The 23,858-nt window shown below is 35.4% G+C and overlaps 1 protein-coding gene across 3 annotated transcripts in view; it reads left to right on the top strand.

The window, feature by feature from the left end:
- The first annotated feature begins 769 nt into the window (after positions 1–769).
- The window catches only part of rab11fip2 (RAB11 family interacting protein 2 (class I)), a 29,776-nt gene continuing 6,687 nt past the window's right edge, over positions 770–23,858 (top strand). For 2 of the 3 annotated variants that reach the window (XR_015505860.1, XM_087279177.1), the window contains exons 1-5: positions 770–965; positions 3,248–3,854; positions 13,397–13,806; positions 15,497–15,839; positions 18,995–19,094. Coding sequence is in view for 2 of the 3 variants with exons in the window: in XM_087279177.1 (XP_087135303.1) it covers positions 3,502–3,854; positions 13,397–13,806; positions 15,497–15,839; positions 18,995–19,094 (1,206 nt within the window). In the remaining variant the exon portion in view is untranslated. The remainder of the gene's footprint in view (positions 966–3,247; positions 3,855–13,396; positions 13,807–15,496; positions 15,840–18,994; positions 19,095–23,858) is intronic. The other variant, XM_087279178.1, reaches the window with a different exon arrangement.

Genomic DNA, 23,858 nt, shown 5'->3' with positions numbered 1-23,858 from the left:
TTCTCAGTACTGGGTTGCAGCTGGAAGGGCATCCACTGTTTAAAACATATGATGGATAATTTAGCTGTTCATTTCGCTGTGGTGACCCCTGATGAATAAAGGGACCAAGCCGAAGGAAAATTATTGAATGAATAATTTTTTTTCTTCAATATAGATAAATTGTCATTTTAATTAATAAATGTCATTTAATTAATTCATGTGATTCAGAGCTGAATATCAACACCCCAATGTCACATTATTATAATTTCTCAAAATATTTGAATAATCAAGGGCACATTAAATAAATCAAAATTGCCAGTAAACATATATACTGTAATGTTTCAAAATACTGTATGTGAAATTATCACTGTTATTTTAAACATTGTATTTATAAAAGTACCATGAAAAACATAAAATGGAACATTTAAAAGAAAATGTTCTAACTTAATGATAGGCTACTTCAGTGTTTTCGTTTTGTTGTATTTTGGAGTAGCCTAAATGCAGACTTGGTGAGCAGAAGAGATTTAGCTCAAAACATAAAAAAAATATATTTTAATAAAAAGTACCATTTTAGTATTTTCAATTTTTCTACACATTTGACTGGCAATATTATACAATGTATTACAACATTTGTCCTTTTTTAAACTCTTGACCTGGTTGAAAGCAAAAGCAAAAGCGCACTGCTAAAAATAATGCTCCTCAGCCCGGTCACCGGAATCCCGGGAACAGCGCTGATCAAATCCATGGCAACAGAGGAGGAGTCTACACTTCGACCCATGACCGCATCGGCGGAAATGAGGAAGCAGGAAGTCGAGAGCAGGGCTGATGTGGAATACCACACATTTGTTTAAGATGAATTAGTGTCGATTAGAGTAAGTTATTAATTTACATTTACCGCAGATGTGGAGCACTGAAAGGGTTTCGCTGTAGCGCTCTTCACACGTGCTGTGGCGTCGCTCGCTGTGCTCGAGAAAGATGCTTCACAGGTAAATATCAGAGCATTGTGCTGAATGGGTGTTTGACAGCACCACTGAGACTGGGCAATGCAGCTAGCCGAGCATCACTGGTGCTTTTCTATCATATCCGATCAATTAAATAAGAGGAGACCGCATGGAGGGAACTATGAAGAAGAAGAAGATGATGATGATGATGATGATGATCATCATCATCATCATCATCATGTGGTGGTAAAAAAATCCTTAGTATAAAAGTGACATGAAAGTAAATAAATTATGTAGCTGTTATAATTTGCCAGTTCTTTAAATGTTATTTTACAGACACTAAAAAACTTGCACTACTAAGCTACATTACTAATAGTTGTTAAAAGATGGCTGTCACACATTTAGCGTTATTTTTCTGAAATTATGTATTTTTTACTTAATATTTTTACCATATACTATATATGTTTTACTAGTATATACTTCTGTATGTATACTGTATGTGGCAACATTATTTAAGTCTATTTGATTTTTACAAATTTATGTGCACTCTGTGGGGGAATAAATTTTATTTAATTTATTAATTGCTATATAGTCTCAGATTTACGTATGTTGTGTTGCCTATTATGTCTCACTTGTTTGTTAGAAGTACTCTGCTTTTTCTTATGTTATTCTTGTGTTTTATTTATTTGTTTACTTGTCAGAGGTTTTGTTAATTTGGAGGCCCTAAGCAATTTCAGCTAAGGGGCCCAACATTCCTAAAATGCATTAAATGACATAACATATTTTCGGCCACTGAAAATTCAATACATCTCTAACATGAGCACACTTTAGATTCTCGTTGTATAGGGCTGAGCGATATGTCAATATTGCAATCTCAAATATTTTTCATATTGACTAATAACGATATATATTTTGATATAAGTTGTTAATGCTTCCTGTTTTAAAAGAGTATCCCAACAATGACTGAAGCCACAAAGATTAGACGCTTCATTAAATAATATTTTAAAGTATTGTTAATTAACAAAAACAGTTGACACATTATGCAAATTTTTTTGGAGATTCCAATGTTGTATAATATACTTATGATATACAATGTGAAATATAATATTTTGAAGAACTGTCGTTGACATAGAGTACACAAACAAAGATACTTATTGCATTTTCTAAAAATGATCAATTACAGATTTTTTTTTATATAAATGTTTTACTTAATTGAAATTGTAAAAATATACATCATTAAATTAAGCAACAGTTTAAGAGCTAATACTGCTGGTGGGAAAATTAATCAAGCTCGATAAACAATACTGGGTGAGGTTGCATATCCCTAATATCAACACAATTACAGATTCCTGTTGTTGCATGTGTGCTGTAGGCATGAGCCGGTATAAGATTCTGATGGTCTGATAATCTTGGATATATCAGGGTATCATGGTGTTGTGCTCACTGCTCTAAAATTTATTCTTTTTAACTGTCTGGGTAAAAAAAAAAAAAAAAAAAAAAACTATAACTTTTTTCTCCTTTTGAACACAATATACTTTTGTTTTAAAAATGTTTTAGAGCAGTAAACATATCAGGGTGAATAATTAAAATGAATCATTGACTTCTGCTGTCTTCATTAGTTTCAAAAACACAGATTTCTTTACAATTTAAAACAGCAAAAGTTAATGGACATTTTTATCTTCTGGAGAAACTGTTGTCCTAAAAAACAAAACAAAAAAATGTAAAGTAAAAATCTTACACATGCCTAAGAATGGTAATACAAAAATGTTGCCAGTTTTAAAACCATGACTTTTTCAAACCGCAGTATACCTTTAAAATGATTATCATCCCATGCCTAGCTGTGTGACCGGCTCTTTGCATTGATCAATATTGAGTAAAAATTTCCAGAGCTTATTATTGTTATCGACATACATTTTATCATGATTAGATATAATATTGTTTATTGGCTGAGCTCTATTGTTGCACATTTCTGCTGTGTGATTGGCTCTTAGGTCGATATAGAGTAAAAAAAAAAAGCCCAGAGATTATCATTGTTATTGACATAAATTCTATCTTAATTCAATATAATATCATTGTACTTTTATTTATTTTCTGTTGATTTATTTTGGTGTTTTTTTGTCTCTCTCTTTCTGTTTTACCTTAATGCAATCTCTACATTGTAAATGGTTTACTTAACATGAATCCAATACTAATTGTACAATATAGTTGTAGAAATATAAATAAAGTAATATTTATTTTATCATGAATTAATATTTTATTGAAAAGTATAAGTCAAATGTACTATTGTTTTTTTCACACTATTTTCTTTCTTTTGTCTTTGTTTATAGGTGACCTAAGTTGAAGCGGGGTGAATGTGGAGTGTTTGCGGAGTGTAACAAAATCATTACCTGCTCCATTAATAGATGTGACTGTAATGCTAAATATGCTCTTCACTTGCCCTTGAACAACTTTCAGTTTGTATTACCTCTCAGTCGCTCATTTCTTGTTGATTGGAAGCTAAAGGAAAAATGGAAAGGCCAAACTAAAGTTCTACACTTCATCACTTCACACCAAAGTCCATAATTTTACACTTGAATTCATCATGTCATTGGGCGAACAGTCGCAAAAGTGGTTTCCAACCCATGTCCAAGCCACTGTTCTCCAAGCCACAGACCTGCAACCAAAGGGCAAGAATGGAACCAATGATGCCTACACAATCATCCAGCTGGGCAAAGAAAAATACTCCACATCGGTGGCAGAGAAGACCCTCAACCCAGCGTGGAGGGAAGAGGCTTCATTTGAGCTTCCAGGGCTGCTAATGGAGAGCAATCCAGAGGTTTATGAGCTCTGCCTCACGGTCATGCACAGGTCCTTGGTGGGACTGGACAAATTTCTGGGCCAAAAACTTATTAACCTAAATGAGATATTCGACAACAAGGAGCGGCGAAAAACTGAGTAAGTAGTTTAATTTTTTATTATATCCATTTCCTTTAATAGTCTACAGACAAAAGTCTTGTAGAAACACCCAACTGTAACATACCTTTAAATAAGCAGAAGTATAGCTTAAAAGAGGAATATGATACTCGATGTCTGTGTTGGTTTTTGGTACATTTCATGGTAACAGTGAAGTAAGTGATCTTTTTATGGTATTATAGGGCAGAGCGATTAATCCAAGGTCATTTTCATGCAAATTTAGATTTAAACCTCCAGCACATGCTTTTAGATGGAGCAGCATTTAATACAGAGCCATAGAACACTGACAGCGTATAATAACATTCGAAGCTAAAATTAATTTAAGTGGATGATAATGACACTGACATCACTATGATTGTTCTGTGAAAATGACGTCTGCTTTTGTGTTGTAAATACTAAAAATACCATAATAATTTATGTTTTTACTCCAAACCTGCTACATAACAGCGATCATCAGTCGAGTGTTTGAAATAAATCCTTCTGTGAGATGATTCCATAGTTGTGTGGTTTATAAGGCAGCATCAAAGACTAAAATCAGGATTAGGCTGATTCAAAGCAGTTTAGTTTTCTTTTTACAGTGCAATGCTATGTGGATTTCCTGGGTTTATAAGTTTTTTTTTTTACATTTGCTACTGATCACACAACCATGGACAAGATGTACACATAAGCTGTAAAAGATATGGACGTAGTATTCGTGACGTCAACCATAGGTTTTTGAAGAAAGCAAAAGAAGCTACAAGTAGGCGTGGCCAACCATTGCCATTTTGTTTGTGCGTCATCGCACCGACCAGGGGATACCAAACAATGGCAACGAGGCGGAGCATGAGCGGACCATCTTAAATAAAGCAAATACATTTATAGAGATGGTATACAAGTATATAATGGAGGCTTTGTGAGCACAATTTAGTGCACACAGCATGCCATATCATCTGATAATTGTAAGAAATAATTCCAAAATGCAAATGACTGTGTAAAGCTACATAAAACAAAACAAAACAAAAATATGATGTATATGACGAGTTCAGGTGCTAATCAGCCGGAATCAGCTAAGGTGACCAGCGAGACCTAGTTGTCACTCAAGTGGCCCCGCCCTTAATTTTGCAGACTTCACTTAATATAATTTAATATGAACAAAAAGAATGAGCTTTAAAAAAAATTACCCCCTCACAGTTGTCATGAAGGGTGATATTAGCTATATGAACCAAAATCTTTCTTTGTACCAGGCTGTAAACACCTTTTTTTCTGCTGTAAATTTGGCCATTTTAATATTGGGCTCAATAGAAATCTGCTCTATTGTGGCTCCACAATAGTGGAATAAACTAGCAGGATTTCGATGAATTGCAGTTTCTGTTACTTCCGTATTTGCTTCACGAGGGACAGGGGGAGGTTGCCACTTGAATGTACATGACAATCTAAATTGCATATGCAATTTCATTATGATTAATCAGCCAGCCCTGTGACAGCAGTTATTACTTTATCTACACAATTCATAAGATTGTTGTAAAATCACCGTTCTTACTGATAGTTTTGGATTGTCTGTATCTCTCATGTTAGATTTTGCTGATTACCTTTATGAGAACAGACCTCAAAGTCTCACTCTGACATCTACAGAGACCTTAGTAGGTAATGTGTGTCAGCACATTGAAGCCAGGTCAGTCAATAATACTCCAGTAATGGCAGAATAAATGGCTTTGAAGTGACTTTGCTATTTTTAGCTCTTGTAACACTCAGTGATGCAGTTTTCTTTTAACATTCAGAGAATGTTTTACCTAGTCCTCTGACGTAATCTCTGATCTTTGTTTTTGACTCTCATTGTTGTCATTGAGTTTTAAGTTATGAACATGCTATTGCTGTGCATTACTATAACCGCCTTATGCAGGTTGCTTTTATTCTTGTGTGAGATAAAGGCTCCATTTAACTTCAGTTTGAGTCACAGTCCCATGGTGGATGAACTGGTCTAGTGAGGATGACAATTATCATGCATGCTATTACTTTCCTCTTCGCTATTTAGGGCCTGATGACTAACTGTTGGGTTTTTTAATCCATGTGACTGACTTCCTTTTTTTGTTAGATGTGATATACAGTAGGCTGTCAAAATCTATGTATATAGGGTGTTTCATAAGTCTTAATATTTTTTATTTCTCTTTTTTGGCATGCATGTACAGACCAGCAGTGTTTTATTAGAGTATTAGGACAGAAACTTGTATGGCTGGTTGAAGTAGAAAGGGCAGTGCCGGTGTCTAACAGAACTCATCTTAGTGGAACAAAAGCATTAACTATGTGAGGTAGCATGAATGTAGTGAATGAGCCTCTAATACAAGTATTGTGAACAGAAAAAAAATCCTTGTATGAGTTTATTTAATATGATATATTCAAGTAAAATCATAAAAGCAAAAGAGGTGTTACACTGTATCGTCTGTGCACAAGCGCAATCACAATTTAGATTTAGATTTTTTTATACAGTAGTTTAAAGAACAATACATTAGGGCTGAGTGATTAATCGAAAATTCGGTTTCGATTTCGATTTTGGCTACTAACGATTATGAAAAACCAATAATGGAGATAAACGATTATTGCATTAAATACCGCCCTTTTCCATTTGTTGCTCTGCAAAGCTCAGTTTCACATAAAAAATGACTAAAATCATGTACTGTAATGTAATTTTGCAGCACGAGATGCGCAGTGTTCATTGATAAACATTGGAATTCATGTTTTTAAAAGCGCAAATGAGACTGCATGCTGCTGTGTGTGTGTACATGCTGTCAGCATTTGGTCTCATTCGCAAACTGTGCGCTTGGCGTCAGAGATGAGCAGAGCACACACATCTAAAGTCATCTTAATGTGCGCTTTAATGGTCAAATTTTAGTTTAGTTTATTTGTTTACAGGGTCAATGCACATTAATAAACATTACTGTAAAATGTGCCACAATTAGCCAAGAATGGCTATTTTTTTATCTGTAGACTCCTTACAGAATGTTAAAAAGTCACACCTAAAATAGAAGCACAGCATAATAGGTGTCAAAACACGGTCTTTAGTGATTTTTTTTTTGAACTTGAGAACCATTGGACTTGCGAAAACCTGAGGGACTACATAACAGACCTAATCCAGGTAGAAACACTGTTTTTTAAATGATCGTTATAAAAAAAATCCAAGATTTATTTGTTGTCTTAATTGCTCAGTTAATCATGTAAGTTCATGTAAATGTTCTTTTTTTATGATTATTTATTTATTGCAGAACAAAGCCAGCATACATAGCTAGCAACAACTATATACAAGCCAGGGTTTGTATTAAATGAAAATACATAAAGAAATTACAAATAATAATAAAAGTAAAATAAAGACAATAAAATAATAAATGAATAACAATACACAGAAAAAGAAAAGCTCTGGGGTGAGAATTAACTAGGTGACTAGTTAATTAACTAGAAATGTTCTCAATAAAATCAGACCATGCTTTGTTTGTATGGGGTTTAGCTCTGTTAATTCTTGCAGTGGAACGTTCTAACAGTGCAATATTTTTTAGTTTAATAAGCCACATTTTATCCACTGGGAATGAGGGTTCATGCCATATTTTAAATATAACTTTCTTGGCTGCAGTTAGTGCAGTATGAAATATCCTGCGTTGGGAAGTGTTTAGGTTTAGATCATAATCATCATTCAATAAACGGATATTAGGGTATTTGGGAACATGTAAATGTTAATGCAATTGTTCAATTACCTTTCTCATAATGCGCAATACATTGATCCATATCACTAATTAACATATTATAACAGACTTAACATTGTGGAGATACCAAAATAACATGTATTAAAATATCTGTATGTTCAAGTTTTTATTTAGTATTTGGTGTTGCAAGCTAAAGCAAAGATTTTATCATTGGCAGTTGAATAAGATGCAGCATCTTAGGTAATAAGTGAAAAATCATACTTGTGTAAAAAAATAGTTCTTTTACACAAATTTAACCAACAAAAACAATTGGTACCCCAAAACACATTATTGAAGTTATTGGGGTTGTGCTCTCTGTTTTTTTTCTGGCTCACCCAACTCACACATGGCTCTGTATGGCCATCTGTATGGATCACAGCAAACGTCGAGCTGGAAAAGATGGTGTGGATGAAGTGCAGTGAAGTTTTTCAATTTACTTCTGTTTCCAGCACATGTAACAGCCATTCAAATTGAATGTTTTCGGGAGAGAGTGAATAATAACCAGGGAAAAAAACACTAGATGTTTTTTGGTGCTATAATAAAACAACCTTGAGAAACAAAAAAGTGAAGATGCATTTGATGACCCCTTTACTGTAAAATTAATGCATCCTTACACCTCTCATTTCCTAATCATTGTCTATGTTTCACAATCAATGCATGGTATTATTTGGTCAGTAATCCTGTGATTTCACACCCTTGAGGGGAAGTTATGTGCTGTATGCTGACTTTGCTGTTGACACTCATCACACAAATCACTGTACCATGCTTCTTGCATCCTCTGCAAGGCCTCTCAGGGTTAGCAGTCCCTCTTGACTCTGTTCATGCAAGGGTTTCCTGCAACTGACGCAAGGGTACAAGAGTCCGTTTCGACATTGGAGTCGACAGGCCCTAATTATCGCACACCTGTGTTTGTTGATTGTACGCTGGTTCCCAGCGGCCCTCGCAGAGTGGGAGTATTGTGGTTCCAGGCAGTGGAAGATTTATCTTGGCCTTGACTCCCATGTGAAGAACAGGGTCTGGCTGGCTCTCCACATGCCCAGATCAGAGCTCCCTCACTGGGCCTGAGACCAGGTAAACCCTCTTGCCTCGGATCTACAAGCTCCCCAGTGTGTGGATGGTCTTGGAAAGAAACATAATCACCATTCACTAGCTGTGCCATGATGGAAGAAGAGCACTCAGCAAGATGGCAGCCTGTGAAGACCCCAGAGGGAACCGTGTACCGATACTGAAGCAGTGTTTACAGTAGTGTTTGCATGGAGGAACTGGGTTTCGGTCGGAAGTGTTGAGCTGCATTTCTGCATGGCTGGTTCATGAGCATACACAGTGTCTTTATAATCAGTGATGAGGTCAAGTAAAGACTCAGGAAATGTTTTTCATTTTTAAAAATGAATCAGGATTTATTGGAATGCACTATTAAAAACAAGCATTGTTTTTTTAGCACTAATGGTTCTGTGACATTTTTTAAAGAGGAAAAAGATTTTTAGACCATTCAAATAATCAGCAAATGAAGAACAAAATGTTTCTTTTAGGAACTGTTCACTAAAAGCTTCTTTAAGGAAACTAAAACAGTTCTTTTATGGCACCTTTATGTCTAAGAATCTAGTTTTAAGGATTTTAGTGCTGTGCTGCCAGTATTAAAATTCTACAATACATCAAAACAAACTCCACAAAATACTTAAAGAAATGAAACCCTACAAGTGTATTTAGACTTCACACCATTATAGAGTACAGGGTGGGAAAAAAATTATTAGCAGGGATGTGACAAAATCTCAAATGTCGAGATCTCGTGAGATTAAATCGGTGAAAAGTTGTCTCGTGAGTTGTGCTGATATGATGGAGCGTGAGGGTTAAATTAGCATTGAAGATTGGAAGCAGGATTGGATTTGAACCATAAATCAGGTTCTTTGGACACACCTGGCAACCCAGGCTGTCGTAACTGCTTTTGTCAACTGCCACGTCCAACAGAGGCTACAACTGCAGCCATACACATTAGGGTTCATATCCATGCAATGAAATAGCACTTCAGATATGCTTAAAGTCATGATCCTCGTAAACACAAATGGAAATAAGACGTATTAGTACAGAGTACAGATATTTAAACACCTGAATCAAACTATTAACACACACACACACACACACACACACACCCACACATTGCTGGAGAAACATGTTTATGCTGTTCGTTATGTTTTTTTTTTTGTCTTTTTCATTCGGCGTATGGTATCAAATACATAAAAACAACTCTTTGCTATCAGTCCTTACTTCAAATTACAGTTTTTTTTAAGTTCAATTTGTGGAAAGGAGTTCAATTTCTCATGTGAAACTGTACAGGAGATAAGCCATTCAGTAGAGTTTATAGCTAAACATTGTTTGCATGTCCTTTACAACATAGACATCCTTTAAAGAATGCAATTTAAAAAAACACCTGAATTGTTTTGCATTTTGTTTTTTTGTTTTTCAGTTGAATAAAAATTAGTTTCCATTCATATATTAGCAAATATTTAGCTAAAATTAGAAATTATATATTAAAGACTTTTTTTCCATTTACATAGACTAGTGTTTACATGTCCTTTTTGTATAGGATTCATTAAAATAGAAATAAAATAACATTTATAACAAGTTGATTTTAAAAAGCACCTAAATAGTTTTGCAATTTGTGATTTTTTTTTTCAGTTCAATAAAAGACTATTTTTCATTTATATGTTTCATCATTGAAGAGTTGTTAAAAATTAAGTAAAAATTTAATTTTGTCTCTTCTCGTAAAGCCAACATCGTGTCTCGTCTCGTGGAGTAAGCGTTTCATCACACCCCTAAATATTAGACTATAGTAGATGTTTTGTTTTTACATTTTGTTTTTCTTACATTGTTTATACTGTCCACAAATGCAATATAATATTTTTTATATGTATTGTGTATTTTTGTGTGGAGTCTGCATGTTCTCCCCATAATCACAAAGTTTCCTCCGGGTGCTCTAGTTTCCCCAAAAAACATGCACTATAGGTGAATTGGGTGCGCTAAAATTATCCGTAGTGTATGTGTGTATGTCCTGGTCCTTCAGGTTGGGGCTTGAACACTGGGCTTAGGACCCACCCCGTACGAATTAGATGAAACGCCAACAGGGTGCGGCTAAATATCAACTTCGATATAAACAGCCCTGGGAGTAAGTAAGTTTATTTGGTGTAGTTTTATATTATAATCAAATCTCGCATCAGGACTTTGTACACTCATTATTATTTAGCACTCCACATTATCTTCTTGTTGAAAATTATGTGTAATTTTTTTTATTATTATATATTTATATGCATTAGTTAGAAGCAAAAATCTTTAAAATATCGGATGCACTATTTCATTTCCTTTTATTTAATTTCTGGACTGTGCAAGATTAAATATGGCATCTGCTCATTGAAGATCCTGGCTCTCTATTGAGTTTAAGTCTCTGTCAAGTACTGTACCTATACCTTAACAGTTTGTGGTGATCATTATTAAATGAATGATCCTGCTCCGCGTGTCTTAAATCGCAGGAGCATCAATATTCAGCCACTCCAGAGATTCATGCGGCTGTGCTGAAATATTGTCCATTTCATAATCTCCAAATACCGGTATGAGCATCAATGAACAAAGGGCAGATTTGTGCAAATGCCACCTCCTTTTCACACAGTTACAGCATCAGTCACATTACTTCCAGCTGAAAAAAAGAGCAAGAGGTTAAATAAACAGGAGCCGGGGAAAGGCCTAGATGGAGGCGTATTACTTCACATTCTTTATGTGGCCCAAACCTTTGCAGTTACCAGGGAATTATGTTTATCCCTACTATAATATGCGTTCTCAGGAAGGGGGAATGCTTTCAAATGGACTAAATGGACTATGCTCTGGATTTGTGTGAAGTGAAATTGGGTTTCTGGCCAGACAAACACATTGCCCCCATGTCGTTTTTGTATGAATTATACATACAGAGCAAAGCCTGAAAGAGAGTCTTCCCACTAGGGGGGTTTCGCAGAAAAGGGGAATTGAAAGAGTGTGCGGTTTTCTTCTGTTTGTTTTTTATCAAGCTGTGAAAGTACACTGGAACATCTGCAAATTGCTGGTGCTTGCCTGGCTGTTTTTAATAACACCTAAGAGGCCAGGCGTGCTCGCCACACCACACCCCAAGATGAACCAGAGCGGCTGTGCTCTTGATTGAAGTACACTTTGATTTCCCAAACTTTTTCAAGAGGGTTTTACTCAAGTTATCAAAAAAAGGATAGATAGATAGACAGACAGGCAGGCAGGCAGGCAGGCAGGCAGGCAGGCAGGCAGGCAGGCAGGCAGGCAGACAGACAGACAGACAGACAGACAGACAGACAGACAGACAGACAGACAGACAGACAGACAGATAGATAGATAGATAGATAGATAGATAGATAGATAGATAGATAGATAGATAGATAGATAGATAGATAGATAGATAGATAGATAGATAGATAGATGTAACAGGTAGTTTGCATTAACTGGAAAATTGACTGAATTTTAAAAGCTGATAAATGCTTATTGTGCATATAAAGTATTTATATCAAATATATAATATAATAAAATAAAACAATTTTATTTTTCCAAAAGTAATAATGGTCTACTTTGAAGAAATTGTGAATAAAATGTCATAATGTATATTACATTTTGAAGAATTATCACACTTTTTAAATCTAAACCATATGCTTAAGACGTTATTATTTTTTATTATTATTATTATGAACATTAACATTATTATCATTATTGTTTTTATAATTTTTATTTGACAACATTTGAAAAAGTTGAAATTGATTTGAAATGAACATGATTTGAATATAAATTATTTATAAATTTTAACACCAACATTTTGATGGTAAATTTGTATCATTTTTGTGCTCTTAACAGTAAAATAGCCTCTAAATAGAATAAGCCAATAAAACATAGTGATTCAGATTTTGTCATAGTTTCCAACACTACTTTGTCATTTTGACATATGGATTATAACATATAATAACAATATAAATAGAATTTTAATAATTTAAATGTAAAATATTTAAATTCTATTAAAAAAGGTGAAGCATTATTTTATATACTCTGATCTGTACTAGGGTTGTCGTGAAACCATTAATTCATTTTACGATACCATACCAGCTGAAGTATCGTGATACTAAGTAGTATTGCGATACTGTAATTCATAACTCAAATTAGAAAATTGTCAGTATATATATTTAGTTATAACAGGCTCACTTTAAATTGAATTAATGATTTCCTTATTATTGAACAAGTATGTGCATGTCACTTCACCTAAAATGTATTCGTTCTTTTAGTGTATTTTGTAGATAACTGACCAAACCTACTAAACAATACATTAAAATAAACATACAAATTATACCAAATCAATTTTGTTACAAAAAGAACATTTTTCCAACCAAATTATGCTTTATGAAGTGGTAATTTTTTTATGTTTCCTGTATTTATTTTTTTGTTTTTGTTTTTTCAGTCTTATCAGGTAAGAATTTAAAGTAATTAAAAATTTCACTTTGTGAGTCGCTCTTTTTAAGAGATTGTGGCACAGACTATTAAAAACATGGTCTATTGTTGGACAAATGTGTGAGCATTTTAGTAACATTTCCACATGCAACATTATGTATTGTAGATAGACCGTTTATGGCGATACTATTATTTACAAACTACAGTGGCACCGACAGTATTTTGGAGCCGTAGTATCACGATACTACCATAGTACCGGTAAACTGTGCAACCTTGATCTATACCATTCTTTTATTTTTTTTTCACATGTTAAATCATATTCTTCTGTCCCTTTCTCATCAGCTGGTACACTCTAGACTCACGGCCTGGTAAGAAGAGAAAAGACAGAGGGAAGATTCAAGTTAGCATCCAGTTCATGCGGAACAACATGACCGCCAGCATGTTTGATTTGTCTATGCGAGACAAGCCCCGATCGCCGTTCTCCAAGCTGAAGGAGAAGATGAAGGGTCGCAAACACGACGGTGCCTTTTCAGACACATCTTCCGCCATCCTTCCACGCTCAGGGCAGAGTGAGACTGATTCTCTGGCAGACCAGCACCCGCATTCGCACCCACAGGCCCCCACTGAACCCAAGCCAAAACGCTCGCTGCTCACGGGCACGCAGAAACTCTCTGCTGCTCACTCCATGTCTGATCTGATAGGAACTCACTTCAGGAACAAACTCGACTCCATGAACTCCATTGAGGAGAAAGGTGAGGACGTGAAATTATGTTAGAACAGTGTGCAGTTTTTATATTTATTTTATTTTATTTTATTTTATTTTTTCATGATTATTTATCACTTATTTGATTAATTTTGATTTTATATATATATATATATATATATATATATATATATATATATATATATATATATATATATATATATATATATATATGTGTGTGTGTGTGTGTGTGTGTGTGTGCGTGTGCGCGTGTGCGCGTGTGCGTGTGCGTGTGTGTGTGCACGTTTTTCTTAGCAACAAACCTGCATAAAACTGCCTACACGTCGTTGTCCGTAGTCACTAAATCAAAAAGTTATGAATTGCCGTGAGATTGCGTTGCACTCTCAGCTCACATCATTCAAAAGAAAAGGTCCACATTGTCCCCCAATAATGTCAACAAACTGGACTGTTTTAGCAACTGGCTGAATGTAAAAAAGGACTAAGTAAAATTGTTTCTACTTATTAATTAATGTTCTCAACTTACAGCAGTACACTTTTGCAATGAGTACAATTGTTTGTATTCAATTCTTTATTTTTATAAAAAATTTTCCATATTTGCAATGCCTGTATTTTGGCATTTTTTTGCAGTCCACTTAGAATCCAACTTGGAAATATTTTTTTTCTTTATTGGTATTAAATGTTTTGAAATTCAAATAACACTAACATGCCTGTGTTTTTATTTCTGTAATAAATATGGCTGTCAAGCCAGGATCTTGATGGTTTATTGTGGGTATGTTGTTTACATGAAGAAATCTGTGTTACAAGGAAAACAAAAATTCTAATAAACAATTATATTTTGAATTTAAATGGTTTTTGTCTTCCGTTTAATTTTACATTTGAATAGCCAAAATTACAAGTTCCTGTCTTTTAAATGTGATTAATCGCGATAAAAAAAAAAAATGTGATTAGTTAGTTAATTTTTTTTATCGATTGACAGCACTTATATATAATAACAGTTGATGTCAGAATTATTAGCCCTCATGTTTATATTTTCCCCCATTTTCTGTTTAACAGAGAGAAGATTTTTTTTCAACACATTTCTAAACATAATAGTTTTAATAACCTGTCTCTAATAATATATTTATTTTCTCTTTACCATGGTAACAGTAAATAATATTTTACTAGATATTTTTCAAGACACTTCTATCCAGCTTAAAGTGACATTTAAAGGGTTAACTAGCTTAATTAGGTTAACTAGGCAGGTTAGGGGAATTAGCCAAGTTATTGTGATGGTTTGTTCTGTCGAAAAAAATATATAGCTTAAAGGGGCTAATAATATTGTCCTTGAATGAGTTAAAAAAAAAATAAAAACTGCTTTTGTTCTAGCCGAAATAAAACAAATAAGACTTTCTCCAGAAGAAAAAAATATTATCAGACATACTGTGAAAATGTCCTTGCTCTGTTAAACACTGTTTGGGAAATATAAAAAATAATTCGAAGGGGGGCAAATAATTCTGACTTCAACTGCATAAATATATTTGATCTATTAAACATAGTAGATTATGTATGAGTAAAATGTACTTGTAGATATGAGTAATATGAGTTTGTGTTAACCACAGACTTGATTTCCAGCATAAAACCAAGAATCCCAACCCAAGTTGTTTTTGGGTTTTGTGCTACAAAAATATGCCAACCCTATTTAAATATATCTAAAAATGACGTGTCTTTGTCATCTTTAGGGGGTGCTTCATCTCACCGTCACTCTCAGAGTGATGGATATGGGTGCCCAGCCAGCGACGTTCAATGCGACCCCTTTTCCGACATCGGAGACAACATGCCCCAGAAATTCGCCACTCTTCCACGTAACCGCAATCCCTTTGAGGGAGATCAGGGGACGCTGTGGGGTGCAGACAAGAAAGAGAAGAAGGAGAAGGTCGGTCTTTTGGGCAGAGTGACTGGGAAGAAAGACGGAAAGAAAACTGGAGCACGAATAGGAAGCTCTGGAGACCTGCGTTCGCCAAACCCCTTTACCAGTGAATCCACTAGCGAAACCAACCCCTTCCTCTCACACTACAGATCCAGGTTTTTCTTTTATTATTTTGATCTGCTTTTATCCATTTTAAGTTTGTTTTTAGCTGGTTTAATTAGGCTTTTACTACACTTGATTGAGGTCAAATTAGTCTTATATAACAGGGCCACAGAGTAAAAGAGAGAGAACTACAGCTTTCATTTTTTTCATAGCTGGGTTCTGATGTGCTTCCCTGTCAGCAAAAGACTGTCCAGCAAACTCACAAGCAGTGGATTGTGCACAGTTATCTGCTTTTTATGTAGTTGGAGCATTTTAATTACTTGCGGTCTTCTCCCTCAAGATAATAAGCTACCACCATATAATGCTTATGTGATTAAACACGTCAGTACATAATAACTTATGTTATGATTATTATCACGTCTTCGTCGTTGTGCATTGAAAAACAATTAATTTTGACTCTAACCCTAATATTCCCAGGTATTAAAGGGCACATAGGTTACCCCTTTTTTCATATTAATTAAAAGTCTTTTGTGTCCCCAGAATGTGTCTGTGAAGTTTCAGCTCAAAGCACCCATCAGAGTATTTATTATAGCTGTTTGAAGTGTCTGTATTATAGCTGGGAAAAGGTTGTTGCTTTTTTTTTGCACTGGGCCTTTAAGGCAAGTCATCCCCGCCCTCCGTTCCCACGTGCCTGTCAGCAACATGCCTCAACATGCCCTCAGCTGCCTCAGAAAGCAGATCTCATGTAACGTTTGTGAGAAATACTACAGTAAGAACTTTACCAATTTACCAATTTTCCAAGTATTTGATGCATTTTTTGTGGAGTTGCAACAATGAGTTCACGCACACACAGCGAAGACACACACACACACAAATAGCACAGACACTTAGCAAGACACACACGCACATACATAGCGTAGACACGCAGCCAGACACACACACACACAGACAAGTAGCGCAGACACACACACACACATACATAGCGTAGACACACACACACATACATAGCGCAAACACACACACACACACAGACAGTGAGAGAGACACGAGGCTGTGCTGATGAAGTGAATTGCTGTACTTCATTACACACATGCACACGTTTTAAACATGTTAAACTTGTAAAACTCACTTTTGATCACGTCTGATGATGATTGATGATCCTAGCAAACTGAACAGACCTTTTTTTCCCGGTTGCTTTGCGCTCGTCCTGTCTTGTCGATATGATTTTATGCATTACTACGGAGACATGTTAATGCGCGCAGCTGTCAATCAATAATGGTGTGCGGGGGGACTGCACTCCTGCGTAAAGTTGCAGTCGATCTGAAAACCGCTCCAATTGGTCCACCGTTTTTATGTTGTTAAATTTGATTTTGACTGAGTGTGTTAATTTCACCCCAATATGACAGGATATACACTATACTTACACACATGTAAATCCAAACAGCTTAAAAAGTAGATTTTTACCATAGGTGCCCTTTACACCTGGCTCATACGCGCATATATTTCACAAATTAATAATAATAGTAAGTAGATCAGTGAAGCAATTTGTTTAGAACTATATTTCTTTCTACAAGTTTTGTGTCTGCTTGTTAAGCAGGAAAACATTTCTTGCGTAATAAAGCCCTTAAAACTAATACAACCTTAACATTATACAACATTACATCTGCTGGGCCTTATTCTGTGAGAAGAACTGTCTGGATATACATTATCCCTTACATATCATATATAAATAATATTCTAATAAAATAATTGCTCAGAACTGCGTCTTGAGTTACAGTACATCTGCTGCTTGTCATTCCCAACCGCTGCTCTGTCCTAGGTGAGGACAGTTAAGAGCTTAAAGTTTATCAGAGAAAGTCTGTCATTAGGAAGACCTTATCGATGTCATTAGGCCCAATCCAGGCTACAGGGGCCTGACCAAGTCACAGTAATGAGATCTGAATGAGTGATAGACCGTTCAATTAACAATTTATCTGCCCGGAGCCTATCTGGCCGCTCTTCCTCTCCGATTACTTTCTCATCTTAGATCAAAGGTCTTGTAGGGGTCACAGGTTAGCTAAAAAGACATTTAACATACCAGTTTAATGTTGTCTGTTTGTTTCATAGACTCACTTTTGACAACTAGCGTCCTTAATAGGTTTCATCCATCCAGTTTATCATTAAATGATCAGACCACTCATAACAGTACATCCATGTAAGCATGTTTTCCTGTCGCAGTGGCAGTGCTGTTTGATGGTTGTGGTATGGGTGGAAGAAATGTGTCAGGCAGTTGAATTTCCTAATTTCCTGTTATGATTAAAAAAAAAAAAAATGCAGATTATGGTCTAATCTGTAAAGTGTTGCAGACAGGTATTTTCCATGTGGATGGCACTGTTCAGTTCAGTGCTTGTTAACATTACTATAGTAAAATGACTATTATAATGTTTCATATTTTAAAAAAATGCATGTAATATGCTTAAATTAAATGTTTATTAAAGTTCTAATTTTATTTTAAATTAAATAGGATTTAATGCAGTTTATTATTCATCAGAGAATCTTATAAACAAATGTATTCCCGTTTAAAAAAATATTAAGCTTTAACAATGTTTTTAACTGATAATAAGAAATTATTCTTGAGCAAAGACTTGAGTAATTATGCAGAAAATTTTGCTTTGAATCGCATTAATAAATTACATTAAATTTTAATTAAATAAATATTAATTTTAAATTGTAATAAAATTTCATGTTTTGGATAAAATAAATCAGACCTGGTGAGAGACGTTTTCTTAAGAATTAAAAAAATATTCATAGCAACCACATGCTTTTAAATGTATATATCAAAAAAGATATATCCATACATGCATGTATACACAGTGTTGTTGTGGTTTAAAATTGCTCATAATGCGATTTGAGATTTTGGTCATACCGCCCACCCCTACTGAGAACCCGTAACTGGCTGTAATGTCTTTGTTGTGGTCAGTGACCAACTGTTAGGAAATAAAGAGTCGACTTGCTCTTTGCATGCAAGGAGGCGTCAAACCATTTCCTGACCCTCTGTTTTTCACATCACTAAAGGTCAACACCAAATATTACATTGAACTGTTGCGTACAAGCAGCAGTTCCTGTGAAGGTTCTGTCACTTTACATGTAAAATAAAAGGGTATTTGATGTCTTTATTAAAGGCAACCTTTTTGACAGTTTTGTCTTTTCTTTCTCTCTCTTTCTCTAGCAGTGACAACATGAAAAACCCCACCAGTAATGAGGACCTTACACAGAGATTCAAAGCCTCTCCTGAAAAGAAACAGGTCATGAAAAATGCAAGAGAACATGTAAGTTCAATCAAAACATATTGTGCAAAGGTTTAGAATCTATGTTGCATACCATATTCATGCTCAGTTTACTCCTGGTTTGAAGATTTGAGATTTGTTGAAGCGATGATAACGTTAATAAAACTTAAAGTCTAAAACAGTTTGAGCTTTTTCACTTTCAAACATTTTCAGAATTAGTCAAAAACACTTTTGGAACTGTTACTTTCATTTAATTTGACCAAAACACATCCAGGTGTAAACCAGACCTATGGTACGTACATCAGGGCTATTCGATTAGCTTGTGATGGGGGCCAGTTCATAAAAAGCATCCCAAATAAAGGGGGCTGGAGAGATATAACTTGCAATATGAGGGATGACACAACAGAATATAAGAGTCCATATGTTGTATTTTTGCTCCTTAAGACACCAAAGTTGGATTTGTCTACATTAAAATGTTAATATATTGTATTTTGAAACTACACAATATCAGTGCATTGTAAAATAGTTTTTTATTATTATTATTATTATTATATATATTTTTTATACAAACCTTTAAATGTTGTATTTCAAAGCTCAACAAAAGCAGTGTATTGTCCGAATGTAGAAGAAGCCAAATTAAGCTCATTCATATGTTATGTTTTGAATTGCATAACAATAGATTTTGGTTGTATGATTGTATAGTCTGAAGAATAATCATGGTTTCAGGGTTATCACGTCTACTGTAAATTTAAGCTTTATATTAGGTATTTAAATGAACTGTTGTTATCATCTGCCTTCATACATACATAATCATTTTAATAATTAGTAATAATTCATCTATATCTTTTGTTTACATTGCACTGAAAGCCCCGCACAACTCTTGCTGCTACAACATGAGACGTTTTTTTACTGGGTGTGCCTGTATATTGGCATATATTCTTACATTGGAAATAACAAACTTGCGTGCAGAAAAGGCACGATATGTAAATGTAAAAGCTGGTACAGTTAATCAAGTGTGCATGTGTATTGTGCAGTTTCGTTCTGTGCAACAGAAACACTGCGTTGAGAAGCCTTTACGGTTAAGTATCCAAACGTTTTCGCCTGCTCGTGCCACTTGCTTAATATCAGGTGACTCCCGCGCTGTGCAGCCTTCAACTGCAGCTTGTGCTGTATTGAACGGACGCACGTCACTTCATTACTATAGCGGCTGATTTTCCACTGAACTAAATTTGTTTTTGATGGTCACACTATTTGGAGGACCGGAACAAATTGCGTCCAATTTTGGCTTGCAGGCGGCCAATTGAATAGCCGTGGTGTACATTTACCTTTGCAATATGTGTTTAGTTTTCTAAAAAAAAATAAAAGCAAAACACATGACTATTATTCTTCAGCCATGATAGTCACTGCATACACTAACCATAATTAATTTTTTTTGTAATAAAAATTGTTGTCAGTGCACCTACAATGATTATCCACACTAACCTTGATTTAATTTATTTAACTTTTAATTAAAATCATGTTTTAGATTTTGATATTAAAATGAAATGAGGCTATAACATTTAAGTAAGACAAAGAATTAGGTGTGAGATATATTAATGATGAGGCAATATACGAGGATTAGTTTCTTTACACCAATTATTAGAATGGGAAACTTAGCAATGATGATAATTACCAAAATTATATTTACAATACTGTTAAACAAACAAAAAAAAGTAACATGTTGACCAAACCTAAAGAAATTTACAAACCAAAACAATTCTTAAATCCTACTCCTAAATGGCAAAATAAAATTGAGATTTTCATTCTATACAACACTCGAACCAAACTAATTATACTAAAAAAAATAATAATCTAGAGGAGTCAAAATACTCAAAAGCTTAATCTAACAAAACAGAAACTACAGTATGCTAATAGAAAAAAAAAAAAACAAGAAACCAACAGAAAATCTTTGTACAATTTAGTGTCACTCAGCAGCCAAAGAACAAATCTTACTCAGAATCACAGTTCAACAAGTAAACATAAGTTACACCAGACACACAAAGTAATTTACAAACAACCAAAGACTATGTGGAGCATAATGTACGACGAGGCAGATCACACACCGTACAATGAATTTGAAGGCCATTCAATCTATTAGGCATGGGACAGGCAGAGCTTATGGTGTCATAACTGTGGTTGATGGGGAGTTCAACCAATAAACACAAATTAGACTGATTTATACTTGTCAACCACATGCGTATGGTCCGGAGCAGCCTTTGCGCGGTCACATAGCCCTCGCCGTGGCACCTCTCTAAAAATGTAAATACACCTCGCAACAACGCGTAGTGCAAGTTGCAAGTTCTGTGATTGGTTTGTTTAGTAGCTGTGACGAGTGTGGGCGATGCTAAGAGCCACGAGCCGAGTGTTTACAAGTGTCGAGTCCATTGATCAGTGGAGTTCTGTGAAGGAGCTCCAGATGAGAACTGTTGTTTTGAGTTTACCTTTATGACGAAAGTTGTTGCACATCCGCCAGTTCCCACCTCTGAATGAGCAAATTTTAGCTACTTGTACACGAAGGGAGCATTCAGACAAAAAAAAAAAACACTTGCGAAGAAACTCGATTGAGAGGAACATAACTTAAACTACTGGCAGCTTGCGTTTTGAAAGTGTTATTACAGAGCAACAGAAACAGAACACAGAATTATCAATGCATATGTACAAGGCGAGCACCATGTGTCACATCGATCACTCGACACAGAAGTATAAACCAGCCTTATGTGTGGGTTACAAAGGGATACAAAGATATGAGAGTGAGGAAACAAATGCATATACACAAAACACAGGTGGAAGGTAACACCATGGTTCATTTGAGTGGAAAAGGACTGGTTTTAGCATACATTTTCAAAAGTTCTTTTGTAAATTTGTGAAATAATCCTTTTTTTTGTATCATCGAGACCAAGATCATCATATTGTCACACACTGTACAACATGCGACCACATAAAAACAAGCACATTAGTTTCCATTTTTAATTATTGCTAAACAAGGGTGCATTTTCACATTGTCATCGTCCAGTCTGTCCAGATGCAGTTTGACCACATTTCTCATAAGTTTTCCAAACTTGGCCGAAGTTTTAATTGGTCATTTACTGCAGCCCTATTACACATGCAAGAGGATGATGCTGATCTCTGACTGCGTATCACTGGTGGTCGCTCTGCATGGAGGGCCATTTATCTAATTAACAGCTGAAATGGGTGGTCATCGTCTTTGATCTGCATGTAATTTGAAGCAGTGTGATGCTATTAGTGCGCTTCCATTTCGTTAGCGAGCCATCTCGGACGGCATGTTCTCTCTCACTCAATAATTGGAAATCTAATCATTAATAATCCTCAGTTTGTCACTGGTCTAATTTTACAGCGTAGGTCAAAGCGCGGTCAGCATTAAATGTGGAAAGCTGCCCTCTCTCGCTTTGTCATAATTATGCTGATTGCGATCGTCATCGCGTCCGGTAACGTAACGTTTGCTTGCCTGCCGTGTGAGAAGTGATGTTGAAACTGGAGACGCACTGCTGAAAATGGCTTTCCTCACCCATTTTTGAGGTTATGTTAACACCACATCCGTGAAATAGTGTCTCTGGCACTCTGAGGCCTTAATTAAAGGATGGGGGGCGGCGGGGAGAGCCAGCCGGCCGAGGCATTTCAAAGGACTTGGAGTTTCAGATTTTCAACGCAAAGGCCCTCATTAGTGCCCATAATGAGACAACTGAAGAATGCCAAGTGGAAGTCTTATCTCTCCCACACTCCTGATTGCCTAAATCTGCTCATCAGCTGCTTGCCAGTTCATGGTCATTTCCTGGGCTCTTTTCCTGCCCCCGCTTGCTTGTGCCCTGGTGGGTTTTCGCAATTCATGCAGCATCTCTTTCTCTAAACCTTCCTTTGATTCGCCGCTCACTGCTCTGCGTTTGCCAGAGAGTGTTGTTTGGCTTGCATTGTCTATTGACACTTAGCTCGACACCTAAAAATACGAATTTTATTGCATGCAAGTGGCGTCAGCAAACAAATTATGAAGCTGTTATGAAATGATGAGGATTTTTAGTGGATTTATGAAGTCAGTTGACTAGATTATTGCATTAGGAAAGTATTCCACCATCATAAAGCATCCGTTTTTGGCATTAATTTTGAACACTATTTCTTTTTCGTAACAATAGAGTCAATCGGCGAATGTTTTTCTTGAAAAGCGTAACTTTTTCTTGCAAATAAATTCTGCTTTCTATTTTGCTATCTAATGCGATGACGTTCGCATATTTTAAATGTGATTTATGCGTCTAAATACTTCTCAGGGCCACCGTATTTTCACTTTAGCTCCTAGAATGACAGTTTTATGGAGTCAAATTTGCTCTGCTGTTTCCTCGGGGAAAAAGAGAAGGAATGTTTTGTTTTCATTACCGTAATCTAAGGAGGATAATCATAATCAAAGTGTCACATGTATAAACAGCTGTCCGATATGGTGGATCAAGTTCAAACCCAGAAGCAGTTCAGACGCTGAGGCTGCAGGTTAAAAGTGTTTGGGCTTGTTTCTGCAAAGGATTATTACCCAACATGTGCAGGTTATTATTAATCTTTCATTTATTGTTATACATATAAACAGAGATCATTTGTATGGCTTTTATATTTGATGAATCACATAGGACTTACAAATATTCAGATGTCATAAATTTAAGGCTGTAAAATGTCTTGATAGCAGAGGTTGAAAAATGTGGGAATTTACATATATTTTTAGTTTTTTTAAAAGTGTTTATAAATAACCAAATGTTGTGAAAAAAAATCTTA

The sequence above is a fragment of the Danio rerio genome, chromosome 13 (genome assembly GCF_052040795.2).
Source record: "Danio rerio strain M-AB ecotype USA chromosome 13, GRCz13ab, whole genome shotgun sequence".
Classification (NCBI taxonomy): Eukaryota; Metazoa; Chordata; class Actinopteri; order Cypriniformes; family Danionidae; genus Danio; species Danio rerio.
The sequence above is the reverse complement of the archived record's forward strand: the minus strand, read 5'-3'. Positions and strand labels throughout refer to the sequence as shown.